The sequence below is a fragment of the Phascolarctos cinereus genome, unplaced genomic scaffold (genome assembly GCF_003287225.1).
Source record: "Phascolarctos cinereus isolate Bilbo 61053 unplaced genomic scaffold, phaCin_HiC Scaffold_726;HRSCAF=1367, whole genome shotgun sequence".
NCBI classification, from domain to species: domain Eukaryota; kingdom Metazoa; phylum Chordata; class Mammalia; order Diprotodontia; family Phascolarctidae; genus Phascolarctos; species Phascolarctos cinereus.
In genome coordinates, this window is record NW_027556098.1 from 181,301,492 (window position 1) to 181,321,108 (window position 19,617).

Here is a 19,617-nt window from a genome sequence, read left to right on the forward strand (position 1 = left end):
AGGGTCTGGGAAAAGGGTGTGGGTGAGAATTCTGATTGGAAGGTCTGAGATATTGAATAGACAATGGAAATAGATGATGAGATGAAAAAGGTGGGGCTAGGACTTTCAAAGGGAGATGAGGGACTTGGGCCTGTAGACAAAGGGGAGCCAGATTCCCTTTGGAGCAAGGGGTGAAGACTTTGGCTTGGGCCACACCCCATCAGAAAGGTCACAGACTTTGTTGGTATTGCCTCTACCATCATGCCTTCCTTTCACAAAGCTAGATCAGAGCTCTTTCGAGCTCTATGTCATTGATTCTATGACTTCCTGCCTAAACTAAGAAGGTCTAGAAACTCCCTGATGTCACATCAACAGTGCTAGGTATTGGTCTGGCAGACAAAGGCTCTACCAACTATCAGCTATGAGACACTAGGTAATTTATTTAACCCCTGATGATAATACTGATTCTTGCCAAGTAGAAGGAATTTGTTTTTAGGTACATATTGGGTTAGACAGACACTAAAGTTCCTTCAAACTGTGAGGTTTTGTGACCACATTCTACTACCTACCTCACAGGGCTATTGTGAGGATCAAATGAATTAATGCAGGTAAAGTTCAGTTCATTATTTTTCAGCCTTGCATAATTCACTCTGATCTACGCATTTGGGAGCTCCTTTCCAGCTATACATCTATGCTCATATGCATCCCCTGTAGATCAGAGATTGTCAGACTCACAGCCTACAGGTCTCATGGGGCCCACAAAACTCCAGAGTAGAACCAGATTAAAATGTAATTCATAAGTGTTTAAGAAAATAAATAAAACTACAGCAGAACATAGATAATGTTAATTTGTGGTTTTCTAAGCTAAAGTGCAGTCCACAGGGATGTCTCTATTTAAGCATGACACCACTGCTACAGATTACCTTACATCTTAGACCTTTCCATCTTGTAAATCAAAGGATTTAGATATGGAAAGAATTTTACAGAAACCTAATGAAGTTTTTTTTTTCATTTTATAGATAAGGCAATTAAGCTAAAGAAGTTAAGCAACTTTCCAAAGTCACACAAGTAGTAAGTAGTAGTATTAGGATTTAAATGCAGATCAGGTACTGCCAGGAAAGGTGGACAATCCCTTACTAAATCTAAGATTTTATCATCATCTAATACTCTAAAATAGTTATCTGTGTCTCTCTTATACCCCCAACTAGACTGCAAATTCCATAAGGGATAGAGTTTACTTAAGCTTTCATCTTCCCATCACTGCATAACAAAATATGTGAGGAAGAGAGAAAAGAAGGGAGGGATGAAAGGAAGAAGGAAAGAAGCAAGGAACCAGGGACTGTGCTAAGTATTGAGGATATAAAATACAAGTAAAGGAGACAGTCCCTCCCCTCAAGGAGTTTACATTCTGATACAGGAAGAGAATACATAAAGAAGAGCTGGAAAGGAAAGGAGAGGAAAGTCCAAGGAGATGAAGTCCAGAGAATGAGTACAGGTGGAAGTGAAGGATATCTAAGGCCCCTCATTAAATGGCAGTCCAGACTGGAGACTCACTGACCAGAAGAATGCTGCCTGAATAACAATATTAAGTATATGAATAATTAATGAATAATATCCCTCCTCTCAACCTTTCAAAAGGAATGATTACCATTGCCCTCTGTTAGCCTGCAGGCTCTTCAGTTCTGTATGAATTTTTATGTTCTCTATTCTATTTAATAGGCTATCTGTCGAAGTATTTATGGCTACCTAACCCCTAAGATTTTCAGGCAAGGCCCCACTCATACCTTTATTTGGTCTTGATATAGAGATTTAAATTTAAAGAGAGATAAGAATTAGTGCAAATTTATACTTGCCCCTAGACAAAAATTTCAGAAAGAGCTTTGTTAATGGCAAAGTTATATAGCCTTCTGATAGAAAAGGCACACTCCTTTTTTCCTTACAACAAGGAAGGGGATGTAGGAAGAAAAGATATAATGCTCCTCCTTCTTTTGAAGGGATAAAGAGTAGACTTGGGCTTTGTGGTAATTAACTGTGGAAAAAATAAAATTAAATATTTGCTCTTCCATGATAAAAACAAGTAAACTTTGTGATACTTGTTCTTTCGATACAAATGCTCAAACAAAAAAAGGATCAGGAGAAATTCTGAGGTACAAAGATTTATCTGTGAAAAGGTGAGAACTGAATTTTAAAAAAGAAATCTGAAAGTTGAGCCCATAACCTGCACTGCTTTCCCGTTGACATCAGCTCCAATTGATCCCGCAGTGGCGACTGTATTTGGCACTGTTATGGTATTCATTTCACTCAGGTACACATCTGACATTGGTATCTTTAGTTCATGACTGGCCACCTGCATGGCAAATGAACAGATTACTTCCAACCCACTTGGTAGCTGAGATTTTTAATGTACTCAAGGTCTGGTTTTTTAAAGACATTTTTTCTTTTTTTTTTTAATTGCTAGTTAGAGGAACTCCTAATCCATATTTTTATGGGCATATCAAAGAATATTCCATTTTAACTTTAGTTTTTTTACTTTATTTTTATATTACATTCATTTTCTCCACCCACCTTACCAGCAAAAATATCCCTAGATTTTAAAAACCTTAATTTGTATAAAGTATTAAATTTTGCCAAAGGTATGTGGGCTCAAATCCTGGGATTCTGAATTTAACCAAATGAAGAACATAATTTTTTTTCCTCACCTGTATCATTTTGGTGTTAAGACCTTGTCCCAATTCAGTTCCCCCATGTGTAATTAATACAGACCCATCTGTATAAATGTGAACCAAGGCAGCAGCCTGGGGGAAAAAAGCAGAAATTGATTCTTCTTACTACCTTGAAATCAATCTTTATAAACCATGTCAACGTGGAGCAAAGTAACTTATCAAATCATATTTAGCATAGTTCAATTCTAGAAGTGATAGAAGTAAACTTTTCCTCAATATATAGAAAGGATATTTACATCATTCAGGCTAGCAGAGATACCTTTTACTGAAGAATTCAGAAATAAAAGAAGTTGAAATATACAGCTAATTATTGGAATTCAGCCATGGCCTCACCATCACTTTCAGCATTTTATTCCAATACTTAACTAAATGTTTGCTGGGTAACCAACACAAAGCTGGATTTTTCTTTAATCAAAAAACAGTTAGGATTGATCCCACCTTATTTTGTAACTTTTTAATGCACTCATTATATGAAATCAATATTATAGTTATCTGTGGAGTCTTCTCATCACCTCATCAATTGTAAGCTCTTTGGGGAGCTAGAACCATGTCTTATCTAAACTCTGTATCTCCCTCCAATAAACATTTGTCTTATATTGAGCTAAACTGTATCCTAACAAGAATTGCTCTTTATGTTTCTCCCATCTGTCTGCCATACTGACATCATTGCCTTCCACTCAGAAGTGGTGGGAGGGGTAGGAGAGATGGTCAAGAACTGTCCTTTTCTGTGGTCCATCTGGAAGAACAGGAAGGTAAGTCCACTCCCTCCATCCCCATAGACTTACAGACCTCAAATATACAAGGATGAGTCTGTTCAGTGTAACAAATTGTGAGAAACTCTTTGCTTGGATTTAGACCCTTTATCCTGATCTACTTGGCCTTGAACTATTAATTATTCCTATTGTCTCAGTTTCCACTAACTGTTGAATTCTGATATACAGGCATATCTTTCACCTCTGACTCTTTTCCTGAACTCTGTGATCATTAAGCTAAGTAATCTCTTATTACTTCTAAAGTACCCCATTTACCTCTGGCCCTTTAGAAACACACTGTGCTGGGGTGGGCCAACCTTCCCTGCCTCCTTCAGTTTTTGTGAGTTTCTGAGCTCCAATAGGTGAGACTCTTGGGCATGCTACTACTCCTGGTGTAGGGCAGGCCTAGAGGAAACAGTACACTATCCTCCAAAGAAATAAATGTTTAAACCTAAATTCTGGCTGGCTTTTAGAATCTTAGAGTTTATTGTTCTTTACTAACTTCAGCACTCCCTTAGCCATGCTTATGACAGCTATTAGCAATGACAGTCCCCCAGCCTAATCCCTCTTTTCCAGGCAGATCTGTCTTTTTATTGTCCCTCACATGTCATTCTCATTCTGGCATCATGACTTTGCTCAAGTTGTCCCTCTGCCTCAAATGCCCTCTCTCTCCCACCTTCTGTTTATTCTAACCCTACCCACTCTCCAGGGCACAGCTTACGTTCTTCTTCTTCTTCCATGAAGACATTCCTGATTACATCAGCTCTTGCTGACCCCTTCTCAGGACTCCCCATCTATAACACTCAGGTGAGTATTCCTTCACACAGGATTTTATACTGTTATTTAAACATTCCATGGGAGTTGGTTTTGTATCCCCAGTTTGTATCTCACACTTTTTTCCTACTTCTCACTCTGCTACACATAGTGCTAGCCCATAAGAGTTTATCAATAAACAGATGTTGACTTAAATTAAATTAAATTGAGTTTTACCATTTCTTGATTCAAATATATAGAGATTTTTCTTAGAGAGACTGCAAAATGAGTTCCTTCCACACATGACGGAAAATTCCTGTCACGGAATTCCAAAGTAGGCAGGCAGACTAGTGCCTCTCAACCTAAGGACCTCCCTCCACCCTTACAATTGCTGCCCTACCTACTCAGAGTGTTCAATTAAGGCAAATTCTCTCCTCCTGGCCTCTATCTATCTTTCTGCTTACGAGGGAAAGTAAGTGATTAACCTGCTAAATAAGAATGTATTAATTGCCTGCTATGTACTGAGCATAGATATAAAGATTTAAAAATGAAACAATTTCTACTCTAGCATATATAAGTAAATACAGAATGTATACAAAATAAATGCAAAGTATTTAAATATAAGATAGTTGGGGGAACATTAGCAAATAAGGGGATCAGGAAAGGTTTCATGTAGAAGGTTTCTTGATAGATGACAAATTCATAGATGAATTTCATTAATGTTTAAAATTAAAACAAATGTTTTTAAATTAATTTTTTTTAAATTACCTGATGATAATATGTCTTTGGATATCCTACAGAGAATTTCATGGGAACAATGGCAATCCCTCTCTTCTTCCAGTAATTCTGCTGATTGAATAATTCTATGGCCTTTTTTCTGCTATAGTATAAAGATTTTTCCATACATTCATCCCAACATCTTATCAGGTTCTTTGGATCAAATTGCTGTTTGTGGATTGTTCTATCAATGGTTTTGTACATGTTTAGTTCCCTAACCTGGTGGAGGAATATATAGATATTAAAATAAAGATCTGTAGAAATCAGGTTCGTATTTGAGACATAGACAGAGTATGATCAACTTAGAAAGAAAAAAATGTCATCCAAGAACTATTCCAAAAAAAAACAAACAAACAATTTGTTACATAGGATGACTGGGGTCAGGAGGGAAAGAGGGAAAGATAGTAAGATGACCCAGAAACCAAAGTTTTCAATGAAAATGTATTTTAAAAAGAAAAGATGTTATACAACTATGTCAAAAAAAAATCTTATCTCCATGTGATCTTTGCTTTTTTTTTTTTTAGTTACCTTCTCTGGTGGTAAATTACATTTAGCTGCCACAGCTGTTATCCAATACTCTGTCACAAAAGCTCCTTGGGGAAAACCAAAGCCTCTGAAGGCTGTATTGGATGGCAAGTTGGTTTTGCAAACCCAGCCTTGGATTCGGAGGTTAGGAATTTTATAAGCATTTTCCAGTTTGAGTAAAGCATATTCTATTACCTGAAATTTTTCCAAAGATGAACACTGGTTTAGCATCATAAAATTATAAATGTTAGGTAGCATTTCAAAGTATCAGCAACCCAATCTTTCTCCCCAAAGGCAAAATAACACCTAATCTATCAGAGGCATGGTCATCATCCTTTACATAAAAATCCTGACTTCAAAAATTTATTACTGCCAGTCTTCTCTTGGCTAGACAATCCCAACTTCTTTTTTTTCTTCTCCAAATCTTTTCTAATTTCTCTATGTCCCTTCTGACACATAAAGTCTCAAATCATACCCAGTCCAATCTTTTGATTAGGACCTAACAAATATGTTGTTATTCCTGTATTTAGTAGTTAACGATAATATTTAGTTGCCATTCTGTGAAATGGACTCTGTCCATGATAGTTCTTATTGAAAATAGAGTGATTTCTATATTTCTGTCACTGAGGGATGAGAGCTACATCACTGAAAGTTTTGATATTCTATTATTGCTTACTGATTATCTTAACAGTTCCCTACCTACCCCAAAATAGTTTATAGTATTCATTTCCTACTTTTAAATAGAATACATTTTTTGAGAAAAAAAATATTTTGACACCATTGGAAACATTCAATGTGTAATACAAAATAGGGTTGAATTGTGGGAATGTACCATCTTAGTCCATCCACCCAACTAAAAACCAAATGTCAAAGGTCTACATCTGTGGAATTCCAATATTTCTAGTGGATACTCAACAAGCAACTGCTAAACGAGCAGATACATAAACCACTTGAGAAAAGTCAATGATTACCACTGAGTTGATGAGAGACCCTTGCTCTCCTCACCAGGAGAAACAGCTAAGGTCTTTAACAATAGAATGGAGAAACATTAACACTGGAAACTTGATTGGAATAACTGAAGCAAAATAGAAAATAATAATGGTCCTAACATTTCTTATAGTGACTTGTAGTTCATAAAGTACATTCCACACAACAACCCTGTGAGATAGGTAATGAAAATATTAGTATATCTATTCTTCAGAAGATAAAACTCAGACCTAAAGAAAGTCAAATAGTAAATAAGTGAACAGGCTAGAACTTGGTCTTTGGACTGCAAGTCTAGTGCTTTTTCTAAATGTGCCATTCATGTCGGAAGTATCTCCAGCTGTCCCAATCTGTATCTTGCCACTGGACCCAAATGGCTCTGGAGGAGAAAGTGAGACTGGTGACTTTGCACAACTCTGCCTCGCTTAAATCCAATTCACTTGTAAGTCATGACATCTCCTTCCTGATGTCATGGTCCTCTTCAAGAACAAAGGACAAACAACAACAACCATTCATGTATAGTAACAAGACTCATCACACCATTTTGGAAATAACCTTTCTATTTGAAAATGAATCATGAACCCAAAGATACTAAGTGATTTCTATAGTTTTATCAAATTTCCTCCCAAATACTATCACTTCAAAAAATGAAAGTTTCAAAGGGGGGGAGGAGAGAAGGAAATAAAGGTAATTTTGGAGTGTAGGGCATTGCCTGAATAGAGTGTCACACAAGGTTATTGGAGAGTCAGGATCTGGGTTCAAAGCCTGACTTAGCCATTTACTATCACTGTGACCCTGGGCAAGTCAGTTCTCGGCTCTTCAGCTCAGGGTTTTCACTTGTAAAATGAAGGCATTGGACTAGCGGGTTTCTAAGGTCCCTTCGGAAAGATTTCACGTGTTTTTTAAAGGGAAGCATGGAAACCAAAGGAACAAAGTAAGAGTCCTTCATTCCTTGTGGGTAGTAGAGGAGAACATGCCAAAAGGGGAAAGAGTCAGTAAATTGAAAGAAAGGTTTCCCCAGATAGAATTCTGACTCTTCTCCTTTTCCTAGAAGTCAAAAGTACTAGTTTCCCAAAACATTAATCCACAATTTCCTCCTGCCCAGAATAGTAAAGTGTTGACAGGGATGAGCCAAATGCAAAAAGTCGTCTTTACGGTAACACTGGAGGTACACTCAATAAGAGGCCAGAACCAGACATGTGCAGCCAAAGGAAGGTATGGGACAGGGAAATGGGGAAGAGGGACATTTATTTGTTCACAGTAGTAGCTGAGCTGGAATTAAAGAATGAACAGGAATCAAAAGAAACAGTGAAATGAGGGAATATTTAATTCGTATACCATATGATTCTTCTCTTGCTAACTAAAGTTTTATTATTCTACATTTCATCTACTGGTGACCCATTAAAAGAGACCCTCCAACACACTATGCTAACAAAGATCATTTTAAATTGATTGCTCTCAATAATAAATGGCATTGCACATTTATATAAGTAGCTTACCATTTCTGATTCATCTGGTGTACATCCTCCATTAATATAATATTCGATATCTGCTGCCTTGATTTTTCCATCATTCATAAAACCTATCTAGAATTGGTAAATAAACACATAAATTTGTGAGAACAGCTGGGGGGAAAAGCATTATAGTGAATAAAAAGATAGTAAATTTGTATGCAAAATTGCATAATTATTCATTTTGTCTTTAGCATCCTCCCAGGGACCACTCTTTCCTTCTTGGCAATCCATAAAAGAATATATTGGTGTAGCATACTGCAGAAATTTGAAATCACAAATCTATCAATCTCTCATACTTTCTCTATCACTTTCTCAGCATTAATTTCTGGGCCCACTCACTTTATATTTCCCAAGTAGTGGGTGGCGTCCTCCAGTAATTAGCATATCATCTCCACGCTCCAAAATAAAGCGAATTGGGCGGCCAGTCCTGGAAGAAACAAATCAAACCCTTTAGGAACATCCCAAGTGAGTGATAATGGACAGTTGAATCAGTTACTCAGTCAATAAATATTTATTAAGCACCTACACCAAGTTAAGGACACAAAGAAAGACAAAAGGCAAATTCTGTCTTAAAGGGGATCACAACCTAGTAAGGGAGACAACATGTAAACAATTATGCATAAACAAGCTATATATAGAATAAATGGGAAATAATCAACAAAGAGAAGGACCTGGACTTAAAAGGGATTGGGAAAGGATTGGTGGAGAAGGTAAAGTTTTAGCTGGAACTTGAAGGAAACCAGTGAATCTAGGAGGCAGAGATCGGTAAAAATGCCTAGAATCAAGTGACAGAGGGTCTTATGTGAGGAACAGCAAGGACGCCAGTGTCACTGGATCAAAAACTATGTGAGGCCATATGAGGTTTCGTACTGGAGACTGGAGAGGTTGGAGGGAAGGGAGACTACGTTATGAAGAGCTTTAAGCACCAAGCACAGGATTTTATATTTGATCTTGGATTGAGGATCAAAATGAGGACTGAAGAGATTTCACGAAGTCTTGTTCATTCCTTAATGATAAAAACAGCCCAAAGTCTAATGAAATAATTGGTCAAGTTAGTTTCAAGAAGAATTATGAAGTAATTTGTCTTATTTAAGCTTGAAAATAAAGAAAGGTAAATTAAAAAGTTTTCCTTGTGTAGGAACCTCTGTAGGATTTATAACAGGTTATTTTATAACAGACAGATAGGTGGTGCAGTGGATAGAGTGCCACACCTGGAACCAGGAAGATCTGAGTTCAAATACAGCCTTAGACATTTACTAGCTGGGTGACCATGGGCAAATCACTTAACCCTGTTTGCCTCAGTTTCCTCATGTGTTGGAGAAGGAAATGGAAAACTACTCCAGTATCTTTGCCAAGAAAACCCTAAAAGGAGTTACAAAGAGTCAGGCACTACTGAAAAATAATTCAACAATGACATAACTAATTTATAACTGTTAGCAGACTTTGATTAGTGTTCTGGTTGATTAATTTAGGAATTTTAAACCTCCTCTGAAGATTAAGGTTGAAACAGTCGAGTGCACTGGAGGAGTATAATAATGAATTCTTTTAGATGTCGAGTTTGAGTTGTCTATGGGACAACTAGGTGCAAATGTCCCAGTCAGTGATGTTTGACCAGAACTCAAAAGAGAAATGAGAGTCTGATAAGTTTTTTTTTTTCTGCCAATGAAAATTATCTCTGGACTGGAATGAACAAGACAAAAAAAATAGCTATTACAGGGCTGATATTCAAGATAAATAAAAAGATAAGTAATAAGGTATCCCATTTCCTTAGATGAGTTCAATTCTCCTGGACCAAATGAACTACATTCTAGGGTACTGCAAGAACTGTCAGAGGTGATTACTGAGCCATTGGCAGTGGTCTCAAATGATTATGAAGAGATAGTGCAGGATTAAGAATGGTAAGTGTTGTCCTGATTTTAAAAAAAGGGAAGAAGATAAAGCCTACAAGCTATGTTAAGACATTGAACTTCACTTTGATTTCTGGCAAAATTCTAAAATATTTTACTAAAAGAGGTCAGTAAATATCTCAAAAAGAAATCAAAAGTCACAAAGGTCCAGCATAGCTTCATCAAGAACAGGTTAAAACAAACTAATCGTATTTCCCTTTTTTTGACAGTTACCAGAATAGTAGATTGGGGAATGTTAGAGGTAGTTTGCCTAAAGTTCAGTAAATCATTTGACAAAGTCCTTTATGTAACTTTTATTTTAAAAAATAGGGAGAGATTTTTGTGTTAGTACAAGCAGGTAGATTTGGAACACAATGAATGGCTAGATTCAAAAAGTAGTTATTAATGGTTTGATATCAGCTTTGAAGGTGACCAGTGGACTTGTGCTTGGCCCTGTGCTGTTAAATATTTTTATCAAATATTTTATATGTTTGTTAATATTTATTGGAAAAAGGCATAAATAGTGAGCTTAATAGATTTGCTGATGGGAGGGATAGCTAACACACTGGAAGACTAAGACAGGATTCAGTAAGATTTTGACAGACTCACACACAGGGCCAGATCTAATAAGGTGAAATTTAATAGGAATAAATAAAGTCTTACATTTGAGTTCAAAGACTCAATTTCACATGTACAAAATGGGGAAGGTATAGTGAGAATACAATCTGTCTGAAAATGATGTTCGGATTCTAGTGAGTTACAAGTTCAATATAAGTCAACAGAGAAATAGGACAGCCAAAAAAGAATATCATATTCCCCTTGGCTGCACCAAAAAAAAAACAAAAACATAATAGCATCCAAACCTGTGGATTCTAACATATTCTTCTAGTCAGGATACTCTGGAATATAGTGCTATGGAATACTGCTATGGAAAAGACATTGTTAAGTCTTCTTGGTTTCTCAAACACTGATAACAGAACTCCACTACCCACAATTGTGTAGAAGCCATGACTCAAACAAAATACAAAAATATTTACTTCTCATTTGGCTTCCACATCATGGAGCTCACAGGGGGTCTCCCTACTGTTAGCTGCAAAAAAAAAATTGGTAGGTAGGTATTAACTCTGTGTGTGTGTGTGTGTGTGTGTACTCTCAGTAACACAAAATCTTTGAATAGTCTACCTAGAAATCTCAACATACAAAAATGTAATTAATCTGACCTGACTTGGGGGGAAGGGTAACTCAATCCTGCCTCATTATTCTACTATAATTTCAGAATTTTTCTAGTATAGCATTTCCCAAACTGCTTCAGGAAACCTAAATGTTCTACACAATGTGAATAAGACTCCTATGAGAATCTATTGATACTAGCAATATTTTCCCCTCTGAAATATTAAATATTAAAATTACAAGGTATCTTTTATTTCCTTACCTTTACCCTTGAGGAGTTTCTATATACTCTGAAACATTGGCCCAGCATTTATGGATTCCTCAGTCAATCAACAAATGCTTATTATGTACCAGACAGTGAAGATACGAAGACAAAAATAAAATTGTCTCTGCCTGCACAGAGCTTACATTCGATTAAAGGAAATAACACATACACATATACGCAACACATACAAAATAAATAAAAAGTAACTCTGAGGGTGTAGAGGCAAGCACTAAAAACAAGGCCGATACAGTCTCATGTGGACAGTGGCACTTGCACTGGGCTCTTAAGGAAGCTAGGGATTCTAGCAGGCTAACATAAAGACAGAACGCATTCAAGGCATAAGGTATACAACCTACGTGAAAGTAGGAAGAAAGGAGACAGAATTTCTTGTGGAAGGAACGGCAAAAAAGCCAATTTGGCTGCACCATCAAGTACACTAAGCAGAGTAACACATAGGAAGTCTAGGAAAGCAGGTTGGAACTAGGTTGTGAAGGGCTTTAAAATGGCAAACAGAGGAGGTTGTATTTGACTCCAAAGACAGTAGGAAACCACTGGAGCTTCTTGAAAAGAGGGGTGGCGTGGTCACACTGATGTTTCAGGAAATTGAGTTTGGCAGCTGTATGGAGGAGAAGTTTGTGATAGAAGTGTCTTTGATAGAAATTAAGAAAGTTCAGAAGCAGAGTGGATTTTGGGCAACATGTGTTTTTAGATATGATGTGTTTTAGATTCCTTTAGAGCATCTAGTTTGAAATGCCCAGTAGGCAGCTGGTGATGTGAGCCTGGATCTACAGTGAAAGAGGCAGGGAAAGGGGAGAGGGAGAGGGAGAGGGGGAGGGAGAAAACAGGTTGTAAATTGCAAAAGGAGAAGGTAAGGGATAGAATAAAGGGTTCATACAAGTAGAGTGAAGGTCTGGGAGAGTATTAGGGCCACTTCATCAGAAATTGGACTAAAGGAGACAATCGGCAGACTGATAAGGACTTTTGAAATGTACAGTAGAGGGAGTTCAATCTCCAAAGTATTAAAAGGTCAAATTAATTTAGGGAGCAAAGGTCCAGTAGTCCCAGATAGGTGGAATAGTAAAAGTTTTCATACGTCATCGAGCATTTTCATTTCTGCTAATCTGAACACTTACTCATTAGATTGAAAGCAATTTCAGGATAGTAACTGTAATTTCTTTCCTTGTGATTTGTCACATGCTGAGAACTTTGTGCTAATTAACTTTTTCAGTTTTAATCCCTGTGGAGCTAAGAAACCAGAAGGCATTTTAGACAAAAGCTATATATCAGTATTTAAACTACTCAGGCAGGTACCAAAATGAGAAGTTTGACATGTCATATCATTAAGTAAGAGTCTGACTTAATTAGAACGGAATGAGAAAGGCATATTAAAGTTAGGCAGCCTCGTTTGAAACTCAGCATTTTGTTGAAGGAACATCGGACTTGGTATCTTGTTACAGGACCTCAATTTTGTCATCTATAAAATAAAGATAATAACACTCACAGGACGTACAGGATTGTTGCTGAGTACTTACTTTGTGAACTTTTAAATCGTGTTTAATAGGAACTTTTTGGATGATTTTGACTAGAAATCGTATGAAGGGAAGCACTCCAGAGTCAATAGATACCAAATCCTCAAGGGCTCAGAATTTAACAGTATAAATAAGATTTTTTAAAATTATGAAACTCAAAAAATACTCACTTATTTGCTGCCACAGCAGCCACAGCTCCCAGTAGAGCAGGCTTGGTCATTTTGCCTCCAAAACCTCCACCAGCCCGTCTCATGTGGCACATGATTCTGTTTTTGGGAATACCCAAAGCGGAGGCCACTTTTTCCTATAAGTCAGAGCATAATCTGTTATATGGAGCATAATAATTGACCCAGAGCACACATTTCAGATAAGCTGCTTGCTTACTTACTAAAATAGAATTATTTTTCTTCATTCAGATCTAATGATCAGCATGAAAACACAATCAAAGCCCTCCAGTTATAGTTCTCTGGGTACTGGAAAAAAGTGTCGATTTGTGTAAGTGTAAACTGAGGAAAATTAATAAATTAGACTATTTCTTTCATCTTTGTAATACAAATATTATCTATTAGCATTATTATGATTATCATTCCACTAAAATCCTAATCTAGTACTTTTTTTTTTCTGCAGTGAGGCAATCAAGGTTAAGTGACTTGCCCAGAGTCACAGAGCTAGTATGTGTCTAGTGTATGAGGTCAGCTTTGAACTCAGGTCCTCCTTACTCCAAGGCTGGACTCTATCCACTGCACCACCTAGCTGCCCCTCTGGTACTTCTTAATGGCTCAGAGGTGACCCTGGCTCCGCTAGTAGAGCTTTGATTCTGGAAAGCCCTATACCAAGTGGAAGCCACTTCAAGCTGGAGACAAGCAAGAGTCACCCAGCCAAGCTAAGGGCCATTATTAGGCTCATCTCTAGAAAATTAGTCACCAGGGACTTTTTGGGCTGGTTTTGGCCACAGAAATTCCCGAAAGCCATTTTCTAAGAAGAAAGAGATCATGACCTGCATCCTTGAAACATTTAACATTACTTTTCATACTTTCTTTTTCAGCAATAACAATAGAACATGCAAGCATGGCATAAAGCGGTCATTATAAGCTTTCCCCAGCTCAGGCAATTCAAAACCTGCACAAAATAGTCATCTTTCCTCCTTCAAATCAAAAAGCCTTTTTCTGCAGATATAAGACAATCTTTAACATCCTTCACAGCTCCTAACCATGGGATTGAAGTAAAGGAGCTGCATCTCTTTAAAGAAGGTATGAAAGTACAAGTTAGTAGACCACATCAAAACCTCCCATACTCTGTAGGGTGAGTCTAATAGTAAACAAGCAAAACTTTGGAGGAACGCACTTCCTTCTCACATCACTTCTTAAAATCCCTAGCTTCTTTCTGAGGTCTGCTCAAGGGCCGCCTCTAACTACTGGAGGCCTTTCCTGATCCTCTTAACTATTACCGTCCTCTCCTGAAGTCAACCCTTCTTTACTCAGTATATACTTTTTATTTGTTGATTTGTTTATGTGCTTGTTTGTTCCCATTGTTTTGTTTTTGCCTTTGCATCCCCTATGCCGAGCACCTTGGGTGGCACACAGTAGACACTTATTGTTTGTTGATTGATTTATAGAATTGTAATGTCATGTAAATTGGAGGAAATTAGTGAATTATCATGCATAGGGCATTCAACGCAGCAAAAAAAAAAGGCATAAACTGTGGGAAAGATACAAATGACAATCATATAAAGGAATTTCACTGTATATATTTTAAAGTGACTATAAATCCACTTGAAACTGCCATAGAAGCAAACGTGGCATTATGGACATATATAGAAGCAGACTCAATTCAGGAAGACCTGGGGTCATCTTGAAAAAAACTATCTAGATTTGGTGCCTCCAGCTGAACGTCTTACATTTTCCTAACCCAAGCGTGGGCTACTGTGTTCTCAAGGCCACATGTGGCCCTCTAGGTTCTCAAGTGTGGCCCTACTCGGAGTCAAAGGCCACAAGCATCCTACCCCTGTCCTAAATGCTCTGTAGTCTGCCTTCCAACCTCATCATTCAACCGAAACCGCTCTCTCCAAAGTTAGCAATGATCTCTTAATTGCCAAATCTAAAGAATTTTTCTCAGTCTTCATCCTTCTTGACCTCTCTGTAACCTTTGACACTGTTATCACCCTCTTCTCCTGAATACTCTCTCTCCTTTATGTTTTGTTAGCACTGCTCTCTCCTGGTTTTCTTCCTACCTGTCTGGCCACTTCTTCTGAGTCTCCTTTGCTGGAGTCAAGCCCACTAAGTGTGGATGGCCTCCATGACTCCCTCCTGTGCCTTTCCTCCCTCTCGCTTGGTGAATTCATCAGCTCTCTTAGTTTCAACTATGATTTCTGTGCAGATGTTTCTCTATTTCTCCAGCCCTAACCTCTGTCCTGACCTCTAGTCTCACATCAGCAACTGCCTACTGAGCATTTAAAACTGGGTGTCCCATAGGCATCTCAAAATAAAACTCATCTTTCCTCTCAAACCTGACTCTCTTCCCAATTTTCTTATTTTGTCAAGGATACCACGATTTTAGTAGTCACCCAGGCTCAGTGCTATCTTTCATTCCTCACTTGCACTTACCCTTAAAAAAATCTAATCTCTTGCTAAGTCAGGCCTTTTCTACCTTCACAGAATCTCTCTCATATGTACCCTTCTCTCCACTCACATAGGCACTACCTTGGTGCAATCCTTCATCGCCTAATTCTTCTTGTCTCAAGTCTCTCCCCACTCCAATCCATCCTCCACTCAGTTGCCAAAGTTATCTTCCTAAAATTCAAGTCTGACCACATCATCCCACTCTCTGTTCAATACACTCTGATGGCTACCTTTTACTTCCAAGATCACATACAAAATCCTGTGGTTGACTTTTAAAGCCCTTCACTATCTTGTCCCTTCTTACTTTTCCAGTCTTCTTAAACTTTACTCCCTTCCATATACTCTACAATCCAATGGCACTGGCTTCCTTGCTATTCTTATACAATACTCCATCTCTCAACTCTGTTTCTTTTTATTGGCTGTCCCCCCATTCCTGGGATGCTCACTTCCTCACCTTCACCTCCTGACCTTCCAGACAGCTCAAAACCTCACCTTATGCAAGAGTCTTTTTCCTTCCTGGACTCCCCTCCCAAGCTAGTGCCTTTCTCTGAGACTGCTACTTATTTACACTGTATATACCTTATATGTATACAAATGTTTGCATGTTGCTGCCCCATTAAAATAAAACTTTCTGAGTAAAGGGACCGTGTTTTTGCCTTTCATGTATCCTCATTATTCCAGGTTCAGCATCTGTCACATTGTAAGTACTTAATAAATGGGGACAGATTGTCTGACTGACTTGTCTACGTGACTCCTGGCAAGTCATTTAAACTCTCAACAACTCAGGTAACATTCTAAGATTACAAGTTAAAGAGCAGCTCTTGATCTGAACAAGGTAGAGTTTCCCCATTGAGAGTTCCCCTGAAATCACCGGTCCAATCCAAACTTTAAAAATAAAATAAAATAAACTCACATAGGTATTAGACCAATAAATGGAAAGAATAGTTCTAGAAGCCAGCCATGAAAGAAAAAAGTGGCTTATAAGCACAAAACCTAAAAGAAATGAAAGAAGATGATGGAAACCAAAGAGTGATCTAACAGAAACTTGGTAGTAAATTTTATGATATATTTAAAATATATTGTACCTATTCTTTGCATTTCCATTTGATTTGTCTTCTATAGGAAGTATAATTTTAAAAGGCATTTTCAGTCTATTTACCCCAGATAAATGTTGCAGTTAATATCTGGAACAACGTGGACTTTTGGTGGGTAGTAAATAGAATTAGAGAACACTGCAAATTACATTTTGTGGATCTATGATTTTTCAAAACAGCACAGTCAATGTAAACAATGTTTTAGCCCGAAGGTGCTATATATACTCTTTGGAAACAAAATTCTAAAGCTATAAAAATCTTTATTCTCTCTAAAAGTAAGAAACCAGCCTGAAGAGTGGGGAAAATGATCTGTAAATGAAATATTCAGGCTACTTAGGAATCCATATCTATAAGGGAATATCTGCAAAAATCTCAATCTGTCATGAACTCACTGGGTGACTGAGCAAAGTCATTACTCTTCTTGGGCCTTTCATTTAATTATCTGGAAGTAAAGGGAGTACAATAGATGATCTCTGAAATTCCTTCTACTTCTGACATTATATGAATTCATTTCTATTAATTTGCTAAGCACATACTCTGAGATTCTATAATTCTATATGGAATAAAAGAAGGACAGAATGGTGAAACCTAGTTTTTTTGAACTACACAGAAAGTTGAGATTTGGAGATTCCCACTAACCTTTAGGCTTACTACTCTACCTCTGGGCAAAAGCAACTGCTCTTTCATATCCACAAACTGAAGAAATGACGTTCATATCATTACAAATTCAAATTCATAACAGATGATAATTCCAAAGGACCTCACCTGCACAAATGCGGCATCCTGGCTTGATACATATATCTCCATCTCTTTATCTTCAGTCTTTGGAATCACAAGTACGCTCTGCGTTTCCATATAAAAATGTTCCTGTCCTCCCATCTGTACCTCACCTATTAACACAAAGGGAAACAGCCAAAATTGGTAGTCTAAAGAAAAATAAACTGACATGTACAATAAAGAAGAATATAATATATTTTTACAAAGTTCAAAAAGTTGTCTTTTTTTCCAGATCCTGTATAGGAAATTGCCTTACACCTTCAGGGATAAGTATAAAGAATAATTAAAGACAATCCATCTTTTTCCTAAAGGCACATCTATTCTTCAATCTGTTCCTCTAGTATAGCCAGAAAGACTAGTGCAATTTATTTGACCTAACTGTGAAGGTAAGTTTGCTTAAGAAAAGCAATACACTCCAAAGCCAAATACAGGGACACCTTACTTCTGAGATGTTAGGGAATGGGGTGTTCTAGTTAAATGAGGATTGTTCCCTTATTTAGTTAAGCTGTCCAGAGCCATGAACACCTCAAATTCATCAATCTACAACCACAGATCTTCTATTTGTTCATCAAATGACTAAACCATCAAGATAATGTAAAAACACTTACTAAAAAAAAGAATAAAAATGCACACTTAAGTTTGTCTCTGATGGAGAGGGCAGGAAAGTGAAAGAGAGAGGAATATACATTTATACAGCTCCTGCTATGTTCCAGGCAGTGTGCTAAGCACTTCACAAATATTATATATTTGACTCTCACAAAAACCCTGGGAGGTAGGTGCTATTATTATCCCCATTTTAAAGTTGAAGAAAATGAGGCAAACAGATTGTTAAGTGATTTGCCCACAGTCACATAGCAAGTAAGAATCTGAGGCCATATCTGAACTCAAGTCTTCCCCATTCCAAGCCCAGTGCTTTATCCGTTATGGTACCTAACTGCCTCCAATGACTTCGGCTAATTAAAAATAACCTGATGACGTGTAGGGTGAAGAGAAGAAAATTTTCCACAAAACTTCACCTAACTACAAAATAAAGCAAAAGGGGGGGGGGGAAGAAGAAAGCATAGGAAATAATGAGTATTTGGATACCAAAGGCCATAGAAACAATTGAATAATAGAGAAAACTAGAGAGTTAGTATCCAAATAGCTCTTGGCACTCTGAAACCTAGAATCATAACTGCAGAATCATAGGTTTACAACTGGAAGGCCCTTAGTCCAACCCTCTCATTTTATAAATGAAGAAAGTAATGATAACAGCACCAACACCAATAATGATAATAAAAACTAACATTTGTAAAGCACTTATTTTGTCCCAGGCACTGTGCTAAGTGCTTTATAATTATTTTCTCATTGGATCCCCACAACAACCTTGGCAGGTAGGTGCTATTCTGATCCCAGTTTTACAGATGAGGAAACAAGCAAACAGAGGTTAAGTAACTTGCCTACCCAAAATCATGTTGGCAGAGGCAGTATTCAAACCCAGGTATTCTGGCTCCAAATCCTGACCCATTTCCATTGTATTTTGCCTCCCAGTCTACAATAATTATAGTAATTCAAAATAATGATAGCTCATATTTATATCATGCTTTAGGGTTTGTGAAGTGCTTTACATATACAGTCATCCAACAAGTTTATAGCAATCCAACCCAGTAACTATATTAATGCTTATTACTATGAGCTGCTGTGAAACATGTTCCTTATCTGTACCCTTAAAAACAAAATAAGAAAAGGATGCTTTTAACAGACATAAAATGGAAAAATGATAGATACTTAAAAATAAAATTTAATTTATAGTTCAAAAAGCTGGTAATAGTTCTATTAAACAGTGAGATAACTGGAAAATATTTGGTCAAGTTATTAGTGATGAAAATACAACACTCAGCTTTTCTCCTAAACCCTCAGCTAGCTGAATAAAGTTAGAAGAAGCTTTACAGTACATGTTCTTGAGCTCAGGCTGTCTTGGGCTTTGAGACTAACCTTACAGTTTAAACCAAGTTCACCAAGGTGTTAATATCTGTTATCTGAATATCTGTTTTGAATATCTATTATCAGGAGTGTTGCTGTATTAAGGATTTTTAAAAATTATCTGATAATTTGGATAATCTATATCCTTACCCCCTTCCATTAGAATTCAGAGTTAAATACATGAAAGTTGTTTTAAATAATATTTTATTTTTCCAATTGTATTTAAAAGTAATTTTTAACATTCATTTTTTTGAAATTTTGAGTTCCAAATTCTCTCCCTCCTCTCTTTTAATCTACTCTCCCTGAGGT

At 37.2% G+C, this 19,617-nt stretch overlaps 1 protein-coding gene across 1 annotated transcript in view; it reads right to left on the reverse strand.

Annotated features, from left to right (window-relative positions):
- Window positions 1-19,617, reverse strand: part of LOC110207269 (aldehyde oxidase 3-like) — a 108,644-nt gene that overhangs the window by 33,702 nt on the left and 55,325 nt on the right. The window contains exons 21-28 of the mRNA XM_020984898.2: window positions 17,335-17,459; window positions 13,028-13,161; window positions 8,347-8,434; window positions 7,993-8,079; window positions 5,513-5,704; window positions 4,976-5,203; window positions 2,679-2,774; window positions 2,198-2,326 (exon numbers count right to left, since the gene is read on the reverse strand). Coding sequence (XP_020840557.1) covers window positions 2,198-2,326; window positions 2,679-2,774; window positions 4,976-5,203; window positions 5,513-5,704; window positions 7,993-8,079; window positions 8,347-8,434; window positions 13,028-13,161; window positions 17,335-17,459 — 1,079 coding nt within the window. The remainder of the gene's footprint in view (window positions 1-2,197; window positions 2,327-2,678; window positions 2,775-4,975; window positions 5,204-5,512; window positions 5,705-7,992; window positions 8,080-8,346; window positions 8,435-13,027; window positions 13,162-17,334; window positions 17,460-19,617) is intronic.